The 12,031-nt window shown below is 38.1% G+C and overlaps 1 protein-coding gene across 1 annotated transcript in view; it reads left to right on the plus strand.

Moving 5' to 3' along the window:
• Positions 1 to 12,031, plus strand: part of SLC6A2 (solute carrier family 6 member 2) — a 70,372-nt gene that overhangs the window by 36,115 nt on the left and 22,226 nt on the right. Inside the window, exons 5-7 of the mRNA XM_009637596.2 lie at positions 4,127 to 4,265; positions 5,078 to 5,212; positions 9,688 to 9,791. Coding sequence (XP_009635891.1) covers positions 4,127 to 4,265; positions 5,078 to 5,212; positions 9,688 to 9,791 — 378 coding nt within the window. The remainder of the gene's footprint in view (positions 1 to 4,126; positions 4,266 to 5,077; positions 5,213 to 9,687; positions 9,792 to 12,031) is intronic.

Genomic DNA, 12,031 nt, shown 5'->3' on the forward strand with positions numbered 1-12,031 from the left:
AGTCCTGCCCCTCTTGCAGATAGGCAGAAAGACTCTTGGGACCCATATTTACAGTGATGTATAGTCTCAAAGTCATTGCAAATGTAATTTACACTCCCTTACATGGAAAGCAGTCAGCATAAATCAGGCTCCTTTGCACAAATCCCTGATGAAAGAGAAGTTAGTGTCTTATCTCTAGTGCATGTTCTTTGATTCTTGGCGCTGTACTAACTAAATATTGCTAGAGCTCTGACTATAAGAATATCAGAAAGCTTAAACAATTTATTAGCTCCTCTTGCTCAGCATAATACAATAGGTCCCTGTTCTACTTTCTGACAGCTACATCTGTTAATGTTTATTCTCAATCTTTCCCCCATAACATTTTCTTGTCCTTTTTGCACTTATTTCTCATCTACTTTCATCCTTTTTTCAATAACAATCAGCAGAAAAAATACTAATCCTAGTTGTCTTACTGTCTCTGATTTTTCCTTCCTCTTTGACTCAGAGTTGTGAATTATGAGAGTTTATTTTGTTAGCAGAATTGGACGGATAACTCTATACTTATGAAACAAGAATCACTTTCAGAAACTTTTACTTAAGACATTCTCAGTAGCTTTGGACATAATTTAAAGAAGTGGACAGACATCAGAGGCTGATACTAGTTGGTGCTGTATCTCCTCTGGTTCCCTGGCTTAGGGATTTAAAAAGAGATCAATTCATGCCATTTTGTCTGTGACTTGTACGTGTCTTTATAGCATTGGGAAATGGGACAGTCCTGCAGCTAGTGAAGGCAATCTTAGTTCAGGAATGGATATTGGCTGTGTTGCATTATTCTGCTGTAATATCAACAGGCTGAAAATTCAGGTGTTTTGACCTCAGAGCTTCCGAATGGAGTGTCTTCTTTCCCATTTTCCTCTTTGTGGCCAGTATAAGGGAAGTGACTGAGCATAATCTAAAGGAGCCAGCCAGGGATTCATCACTCAACCTACCTTAGCAGAGACAGGCTAAAAACAGCTTCAGCTGCTCCCAGAGTAAGTACTCCTTGATGTGAAACAAGAATAATTGTGGCATAATTGAGCTAACTGGATTTTCTATAGCATCACTGATGTATGCTAACTTGGATGAACATGATAAATGCAAGGTTCTTTTCAAATTTACCCTTCTCCAAAAAAAAGTGACTGCTTTTCAAAGAACATTACAGAGCTATATCCTTTAAATGAAGAAGGTTTAGTCTATAATACTTTGGCCACTGCTCCTCTCCTCCACCTCTTCAGATGTCAGCACATCTTAACCTAAATCACAGTCTAGCACTAGATCTTTTATGCTTTATGGTGCCGCTGGAACAGAAGTGTAGTTTATAATAGGTAAACATTCACAAGCTGCTTCCCAGCAGCCCTCAAAAAGGGCATCTTTTGGAAAGCTTCTATGACTTATCTTCAGAGGTCACAAAGAAAAACAAAAAAGAAAAAAGGAAAAGGAAGCAAAACCTGCCAAAACTACAGCTCCGAAACAGCAGCTGTCTGAAGATTTCCTTGCTTAGCTGCCCAGTTACACAGCTGTTTTGACTGGTTACAAAGTATTTTTGTCTCCCTATTTTATGATCCCTTACCCTGATTAAGGGAGCAGAACTCTTGGAATGGAGATTCTCCTGAAAATCCTGGGAATCCCACATTTGAAATGGCAGTTCTGGCAAGCGTTCCAGACACATTGCTAGCTGCTTCTTGGAAAGCAAACACACGGGGAAGCAGGCTTCTTTACAAATCCAGAAAAATATTTGGGCAAGAAGAATAAAAAGTTAAATGGGCACAAAGAACACAAATTCAGATTCAGTTTTTATGAGTAGACATCTACACAACATAATCCAAAGGACTTTCTTTACAACATCCAGCTCTGATAGCAATACCAGTGTAACTGTGATAGCACAGATTGCCAAAACCCTCCCAAAACCCCCAACAAATGTTCAGATCAGAAGCTTGTGAAGCTTTCCCTGGCTACACTTACCACTGCCCAGTCTGGTAAGTTTAGAATGGGATCAGGCATGCCTGCCCCGGATTCACTTACACCTGTGGATCCTCTGGCAAATTATACTTTATAAGCAGAAATACAAGTAGCTTTCACTCACACTAAGCAGAAGTTGAATGAGACCTACCTGTTTATTTACATTTAATTAAACATGATAGAGTTTTAGATGAGATAACAGGAAGTCTGCCTCTATGCTTTACTGTTTCCACAGGTAACAGCTGTATTATTATATAGCTATAATGTTGTATAATAAGAGTTAAACTCACCTCATACTTTCTAAATAGGAACATTCTCAAATACATGCCGCAAACACATGGTCACTACCCTTTTAATGCCTCACTTGTTATTAACCTTACAACGCAATAGAAACAGATCAGTTGCTTGATTTAGGAGGATGCTTTCTAGAAGTAGCTTTTATCCAACCTGGGATAAATCATAGAACCAGTCCAAAAATACAGCATTTCTTATTAAACATGAAAAACTACAGAAGCAGAACTATTAAAATTCTTACTTGATCATATCTTGATGTTTTAGGAACCAAAGGAGAATTGTATGCAACTCTTTCCTATTAGTAGATGGATCGTTCTAATGGGCCTTAGTCTTCCCAGCATGTTTCTACAGCTTAAGTAGTACAGAGGTATCTTTCAGTTTTCCCGATTTAAGTTGACACAGGTTTGCCCTATCTTGGAACTTATTCAACTATCTCACTCATCTCTGACTTGATAAGACAAGTGCTTAAGGTTAATTCTGAAGCACCATCTATCTAGTAAGAGACTGTATGCAGGCAGCCAATACAGCTGGAATCATACTCCTCAGGACTTAGTCTCTACATGTCTGCAGTCAGGCAGGGCAAATCTCTCAGTACTTCAGTTTCTCTAAAATGTAGTTATCTTCCATAAAACATGTCAAGGTCCTCCAGTGAAAAGGGCTTCTTTCCATTTGATTTGTTTGTACTGTCACAGTGCTAAGAAAAGCCAACAGAGATCAACTTTCTATTTTACCCAAGAAGTGCATAGCAAATTAAAGGTGATAGAGAAAAGAGAGGAGACAAGGAAGGTCATAACCATTTTATCTGGATGAACACTGAAACACTAAGAAATCAAATCCCTGAGCCAGGATCCTGTAGATCCATATCAGAACCAGGAGTTAGCTCTGCAATTCACCTCTCATCCAGGGCTCCAGCCACAGCGCCATTCCTCTTTGCAAATACAGCTTTCAGTAAAGGAAAATATTTCTGCAGTTTTTACATTTGAAAAAGCAGAAAGACATTTCAATAGCATAGAACTGAGTTAAAGCCAGGGAGATCCACTATAAAATCTCTCCCATATCCCTGTGCCTGTTGCACACAATGTGTTTTGACAGCTCTAACTGTAGATATCACCAGTCCTGGGGACAAACGCTCTTTTCTATGCTTCAATCCAGTTCCTTGTGTAGATGTCAAAAGAATTAGCCTGCCCTGGTAAGCAACAGAATTTCCTCTGCTATCATTCTACTATTTCAGTGAACAACAGAGAGCACTATATCCAATTTAAATTTACCAACTGTTGCTTTTCCTATCTGACCACTTTTTTGCAGCCTCACAAACAGCCTATTCAAAAAGAAATTGAGAGTAACTTTGGAACTGCCCAAGTTGCAGGAAGCCACCTGTTTGCTTATCTAGAATCAAAGAATAATTTAGGTTGAAAGAGATCTCCGAAGGTCATCTAATACAACTCCTTACCCATAGCAAGGCTAACTTCAAAAGTAAACCAGTCTGCTCAAGGCCATTACTGGCGAAGTTTTAAAATCTGCAAGGATGGAGATTCTCTGGGCATCTGTTCAGTATTCGAGCGAGAATCAACAAATGACACTTCCAAAATCCCCAAACACTTCCAGAGAAAGAGAGAAGAGAGTGCTTTCATTATGGCACTATGGTGCTAAACAGACACTGATGGGCCAGAGAGAACATAAAGGCATTGTGGGAAGATAGGAGTTCACAAAACAGATTTCACTAACTGCTAGCAACATCAGTAAGGCAGCTACTACTGCAGTGCAGCCTCCATTTCTGCTGCCCACAGGATGAGGTATGTAAAAACTTTTTTCCACCCCAGTGACTTCGCTTTGTTTCTGTGTATCTGGTATGTAGGCGAGGAGTTCTGCACCTGCATGAAAGCCGTGGAATCCATGACCTTGGCTTGCCTCGCTGGCAACTTTCCCTCTGCCTCTTGGTGGTGGTAATCATTCTTTTCTTTAGTCTGTGGAAAGGCGTGAAGACTTCAGGAAAGGTAGAGCTAATATTGTCCTTCTATCTCAACTACGTTCTTTGCCTCCTTTAATAAGTCTCCTAATTTTAGAAAGCAAGAGACTAAATCACTGCTTCCGAGGGATCCTCGGGGACCAAACTATCTGAGAGGCATTCATATATGTACAGTGGAAATATACAATCCAGATTCAGCCTTTACTTTATTTCCAAGCTTTGCTTGTGTGATGTTCTGACTGGAAATTTTATTAGCACATAATTTTCCATTCAATATTAGTGGTCTCATCCAGAAAATATTTTTAAATACTTTAAATTGTCTTAAATGTGCTTCCTGTTCTTAGCCAAAAGTACTAATGTTTTGATGGCTTAAGATGCCTTGGTTTTATTATACAAAATGCCATGACAGGAGAAATATCTGATGAAAGTAATTTAAAATTACTCTTTGACATCCCTCAGAAAACACCTCAACAGAAATTCTAGGGTTGGATACATCTGCGAGCATTTTGTACATTTTCATGAAAGTATCACCTAACATCAGGCAATGACTGCACTTGTTTAGTAAACGAATATATAGCTGAATAGCTAATCAGCAGTCTAACACACACTGGCAACATATAAGCACTCCCAAGTCTTCTGTTTGTCAAAACTGTCTCCTACTGGTATCTGTAAACATACATATGTAAAGACTCATGATACATAACAGCATTTTTCTTCAAGACATCCTATAAAGAGCTTCTCTATCAAACTGAATGGATAAAACCAAGAAAGTGCCAGCTGTATTTTTCACACAATCTTCTGTAGCAGCAGATTAACCTTTGGGATCTCTGTTGTCTGCAGGTTGTTTGGATAACAGCCACTTTGCCTTATGTTGTATTATTTGTCTTGTTAATACATGGAATAACCCTGCCTGGTGCATACAATGGAATAAATGCATACCTGCACATAGATTTCAGAAGATTAAAAGAAGCCACAGTAAGTATACTCTTCTGCTTTTATTCCCTTGTTATTATTAAACCTGTTGCCCCTGTTATTAAAACTGAAAATATTAGAGCTAATTTCTGAAATTATATACCCACACTTCTGCTTTTGCATAAGCACTAGTCCACCGTCCCCGACAGTCTAACTTTCCAACACTCTCCGTAACAGGACTATCATCTCAGCTTGAACCCATACTGTTCTGATCACAAAAAAAAAACTGTACGAGGCCAGTTTCAGGTGTGGCAGTCCCTTAACGTCCATGCTTTGACTGTGCACCCTGTGTACTCTGGTATTCTTTACACATGAAAGTTGAATCATGCAGGAATTTAATTCTCAAAAGGCTAAGAATTCACTTTAGAAGAAAATTTTACTTTTTGAATCACGTTGTTAAACATTAACCTGGTAAACAAAAATCCTGGTCTATGAAAACCTTGCTAAACATACTAAGTCAGGACTAACTCACCTAATCATGGTCCTTCATACAAATGAGATTTTCAATAGCATGATATTCTTATCTTACTATTGAAAGTAATGTACGTTTCCCCGTATCATTTAACAACATTGCAAGACATGCTCATTAAACATATCCAAACCAACTAAATTTGTGGAGTACCTTGGAACTATGATTTATTTCATCCATTGTAAAGCAAGATCTACGAGTATAGTCACTGACTCATGATATCACCAGCATTTCAGACCTACGAAGAACGATGATCTGGTGACTACAGATAGATCTTACCACTGTGCTATTCTAAAAATATCATCAGTCATTTATAAGAAGGTAGTATCTCTGTGGATGGGTCACAACAAGGCTATACAAACGGTTACAAAACTGAAAAGCAAGGACATAGTTCTATTAGAAGAAATTTAACCATCTCAAAAATTTGCAGTTTTCAGAGATGTCTGTAGTCTATACATTGTTGCACTGTACATTTCCTATGTACCCTATCTTGATTTTTCCTGAATAATTAAAAAGGCAAAGACAGACAGAATACAGACCTATTCATATACTCTTAGCAAAACAATACTTCCTTGGTTTTGTAATACTAAATTTGGAAACTGGCATTTCTTCAACAACAGAAGTGATCAACAGAACCCAGACCCCGTCTCACTCCACTTTGGAATAATCAAACCAAACTTCAAATACAGGACCTTCATCCACCTTTGTCACCAAGGCAGTAGCCACCTCAGTAGTTCATGTTTATGCATACACATAAATACAAAGATGCAAGGATGAACAAAGGAGGTGCTTAAATTTTTCTTACATATTTTTAAGTGCTGTTTGGAAAAAAACACCACAGGTTCAACTAGATGTCTATGGAGCTGTGCCAACTTGCATCAGTTCAGAATCTTCTAGGCCTCCATAATCATAGCTGCCTTCTGCTTTTCAAAGGATATTCTGTGCACTGCTCTTTCTTAGCATAGTATTTCTGCAACTGCTATCTGGACGACCCTAAAGTTATTTGTTTCAAAGACTAAATTTTTCAGACAACGACAAAAAAGGGTTGCTCTAGAATAATAAAAGGCTAAAGATCATTTATAAGGACAAGTTTCATGAACTGCTTTGTCACATCAGCCTTTCTTCTGCTTGGAGACTGGGATACCTGCTGCTGCAACAGGGTTATGTGTTTAATCTTTGTCCTCCGGCTCTGAAGAATAGACTCCCCTCCTCTGTTCTATGTCAATGCATCCCTGCACCTTTCTGATTTATGATTTTTTTTTCTCCCAAGTGAAGAATCTGACAAAGAAACATCCTAAGTCACAAACAGTAATGACCTACAGAGGGCTCTGCCAATGCTCTTCTAGAATACCTTAGAGCATCCTGATCAGTGTCAAGGTCTGCCTCATTTTATAGGGCACATACCGCACAGCACTGAGCAAGCTCTGAGACACCTCACTTTTCAGGGATACTGAATCCATAAAGGGTGTCTCTATAAAAGGAGAGATAAATATTCACCTGAGAACCTCTTAAGTAGACCAATTCCTACATTCCTTGCTGAACGTCCAGAAGCTTTAAAGCCATAATACTCATCCCCACTGCACAAATGGATACATTAATCATCTGCGTAAAACAGCAGCTACACTTCTGCTACAGGAATCGGTGTTAAATCAGACATGAGAAGACACTCGTGCTTTCATACACCTTAACAAGTTTCCTGAAGCTTATGTAACATCTGGGGGTGCACACAATGTTTCCTCTCCACACAGCACAGTAATTCTTTAAATCCACATACACAGCAAAGAATATTCACAGAGGTTATAATGGCATAAAAACCATGAAGAAAGCTGGAAAGATTGATGACTGCCTCCTGTAAAATGTTTCTCTTTTTTTTATTTTTAATGCCTATAAAAACAATATCCTACCATAAAATAGATTAGACTGCGCATCAGTCAGAAGCCATTCAGCTGAAGTGAACAGAGAACATGAGCGTAAACTGCAGAAGAACCAGCCCCGCTGCCTGTTTCACATCCTGCTTTGTTGTAACAAAGGGAATGCTTTGCATTTAATCTTAGTTCTAAAGGCATGTCTGGTTTCTACTCTTTTTTTCCTTTAACCTTGATCTTCTCAATTTGTTTCCTAATCAGCTACTATGAGCCAAGACTCTTACTCAACATGTACTTAAGCACACACATAACTCCTTCAGTAGGTAGGAAGTGCTAACCTCTTATTTCAAACAATAGGACTTAAGCAGACGCTTAATTGCACTTGAATAATAAGAAAGGGGAAGAATAATGAGTACAGGTCCACTGGGAAGACACAAAAGAACTAGAGAACCACTAAACCCAAGTGCCTTATGGTGGCAGCATGCAGGTCTAGTCATAGTTTAAGCAAAATTTATTTAAAAAAACAGGAACTTCATTAACAAGTCAAATTATGGCAAGTTTTAAAAACCAAGAAAAACTATAGGAGGCTTTGCATTCCTCCTTTTGCACTCTTATCCACATAAGCATTCCTGAGAGAGTACAACCCTATTTGATCTCAACCTTTGTGTGGAGATAGAACATTAAGATGTAACTAGGTATATAAAGGAAATGAGCAAGGAATTAATTTTACAAGATTGTTTTGCTATGTAGTAAGAGAAATCCATGATACCCAAAAGCACTGTATGAACTGCACTTTGAGAAAAATCATATCCACCTATCCACTGGTTTGCAATAAACACATCATAGATTGTTCTTCATATTATCTTTCAAGTAACTAACTCTCAACAATTCATAAAATTAAGTTTCTCTATAAATCCAGAGTTCAATAAATGGGTCACAGTCTTCAGGAGGCAGTAGTTGAAAGCATCTATCATCTATGTTGAAAAAAAATAGATCACTAGCATAAGTGCTGTCATATATCATGTTAAGATGAGATAAGGCACTCTCTTTCTTTCCACTGGGCCATCGTGGAAGCTTAGCATTAAAACCCCAATGCAGATGGAGCTCATAAGCTGCTTAGATCTGCTAGAAAGCTGCAGCTGAATAGATACATTGGATCTAATTTTGTAGAGATGGATGGAGATTAAATCCAGTGCTTTTCACAGTCTTGAGCACCTGGCAGATTTACTCAAACGCTGCAGATCTCACTTTGAGAAATGTTGAGTATTATTCGCTCCAATGATTTCATAATGAAAAAAATACCCTTGTTGAAGATGCTTGTTTAAATATCTCTGTGTAACAACTGAATAAGCGAAACCCTCATTTACCAGGGTAGACTATTTTCAGGCTTCTGATTCAGGAGACCAGCACTCTGGCATTGTTCCTGACTGCTGTCTGCACATCTTGAGTGGATGGTGGGCTGGAGGGTCACTTTAGAAAATTTGATAGCACTAAAAACCACGTTTTCCCTCATGGACAAGTCTTAAAATGACCAAGCTGCATCTAAACTGAAATTTAATGGCTATCACAGGAATAACTCCATCTCCAGCTAAGTGGGAAAGGTAACGGATAACCTGCATGGCTCTGTTCACAGCGTATCAGTCATGCTTCAGCTTCTGAAACAAGAAAGCATCATATAAAGTATACTAACAGTCCCATGAAGGAAGCTCTCTCATGGGAAAGAAAATGTCCTGTGACTCTCAAACCATTAATTATTTTTAGTTTTCTGGCTGTACATTCCAAACTAACTTGGAATAAGAACTATTGGAAGTATATTTCTGTCACCTGGGAGAAAAATCATGTAATCATTTCAGTAGTCAGTAAAAGCTCAAAAGTACAGATCCAAGCAGTACACCCCACTGTGGTAGCAGTGTGCATGCACTGAGAACTCACCCACTTCTTTGGCCCTTACCATTTTGGGTTAAGCCATTCCAGACCATGACTGTGCTCCATGTGGCATCTCATGGGTGCTGAGGAGCACTTACGCTCCCATAAGCATGAATGGTGATAATTTTTCAAAAGCCAGTTCTCTTGTACACTCTTGAATTTTCCTGATGTATCTTTTGGACTAAACTGACACTGAGAATGTTGATGTTATTACGCAGGTATGGATTGATGCAGCTACTCAGATATTTTACTCCTTAGGAGCTGGGTTTGGCGTTTTAATTGCATTTGCCAGTTACAATAAGTTTGACAACAACTGTTACAGGTAAGACAGCCTATTCTTTTGTTACTGCTTCAGAATACTATTTTACTCTAACTGCAGCTGGAATAAGTACTAAGCTATCTTTTTATCTTCAGTCATTTATTAATGATGAATAGTCTTGTGTGGACACAGCAACCAACCCAAATCTTGAAACAGTCGTCCTTACTGCAATTTTAGCAAAAGGAACCTCCCAAGATATCTGCTGTACAGCAAAACAGAATGGGATTGGGTTTGGACTTTATACAGCTGTGTAAACTGTGCTTGTGTTTGCCTTTCAAAAGTAACATTAAAAGCAACAGTGAACGCAGGATGAAATCTTATTGGTCCAGGAACTAAAAGCAGAAGGATTCCAGTTTCCAGAAGAGTTTCTGTGCTTTGGGACTGTATTTCTGGTATTTTATGTTGAGCTCCAATTTAGGTATGCGCTTTAAATCAAGTCAGTTTGTAAGTGTTTTGCTGAATCACTGCCATGGAAATTCAACCAGAACTGCTCTGCACCTTCCGAGAACTTCCAACATTCATAAGTTTTGTTAACATTCTATTTTGGAATAAAAACAAGCATAGCTTTAAAAATTCCCATGAAATATAAATTCAGAAAGTACACGTATTATAAATACATTGTGAACTGAAAGATGGCAAAAAAATGTTGAAGTGAAAAGGTATAAGAAAACATATAGATTTGAACTGCCTTAAACAGATTGAAAGCCAAAATCAGGGAATACTTCCACTGATTTCAGAGAGCTTTGTACTTAACCCAGAGTGACTTTAGGCTGCCAGCTGATTATTTGCAGCAGGTAGTATTACCAGGTTTGAGAACCCTTCAGTTAGAATGCCAGCCACAGCAGTCTTGCAAAATAACGTTTATCATTTTCTGCAAATAATTTTGCATTAATCTCATAGCAGCTCCCTATATAGCTGTTGTTCTTCTGTATTCTAATTTTGCTCTGAAATGGAAAACATCCACTTCAAACTAAGAAAAAACTAGAGACCATATGTCAAATCATATTATTTATTTCCTAGCTTACTATATTTGTTCAGTGTTGCTGCATAGCCTTGCCTTCCCTGTAGTTTCATTAAATACTGTGGTTTAGTTCTAACCATAAAAGCAAGCTTCAATTCAGTAGCATTTACAACACTTACAAATACCCTTCTTTTGGTCAAATAACTCCATAACATATTTTGTTCAAAAGGCTTTCTTGAAACAGACCAAATAGAAAATAGTACTGTTTCCCAATGAAGGCCACGACTCAGCACTATACTGTCCCATCTATGCTTGAACACCCCTTCCTTGAGAGGAACAGTGTCACTAATGTAAGGTAGGGCAACAATATTGAAAATCAGGGCCAGAAAATATGAGCACATGTATTTAAATTATGATCTAGTTTTGCATGCAAAATACTGAGAAGCTCAGCTCAGTTGATAAGGAGATAACCATCACATAATCCAGTTATTGACTAAGCAAGAAGCAGCATTATTCACTTGCGTAAGAATATTTTTGAATTGTGGGAGACAAGAAATACTGTTGTCATCTTATCAGTGACAAATATCTAGCAATTTTCTTCTTTAATGACTGAAAAGAATTTGAGTTTATGGGTCCAATCTGGTGTCTCTTGATCCCGCAGCCTTCCCCCAGGAAACACTTTAAGAACTGCAGGACATAAATTCTTCAATGTTGTCAAAATAAAGTAATATAAGGACAAGGATAAAGTTGGATATATGGCACACCTATGGTTTCGGGTAGTGTTACCAATGAAAAGAAGTCATATTTACTTTCTGCTTATTAAAGCACTATTTGGCATTACCAATGTTCAGAGCCATACCCTCTGTTCTAAAGGTCATATGCAGCAAAAGATTACATGTAAGACATTGTGCAGATTAGGTAGACATCTGAAGACGTATGGTCTTATCTTCAAGCTAGGTTTGGTAACAGAGTAACAGAGGTCATTAATACCCAGGAAAACTCATACGTCTGTCATATCATCACAGCAGATTGATTAAAAACCACAATTTTGTACAACCATTACTATATGATGCACACTGTATAATATGTAACCTTTAAGCTAAATTCACTACTGTAACAATCTGATAAACAAGAGTTGTATTTTTTTCAGAAAAACCTAGCCAAATTCATAGAATAAGGCACCTCATTACAGATTAAGGATAGTTATCCAGAGCCACCTGAATGGCGGCACAGTTTGCTAAAAATGTACTGAAAATACTCCTGAATATTTGCTCACAGGAAT

This window comes from Egretta garzetta, unplaced genomic scaffold, assembly GCF_000687185.1.
Source record: "Egretta garzetta isolate BGI_Z169 unplaced genomic scaffold, ASM68718v1 scaffold314, whole genome shotgun sequence".
Lineage (NCBI taxonomy): Eukaryota > Metazoa > Chordata > Aves > Pelecaniformes > Ardeidae > Egretta > Egretta garzetta.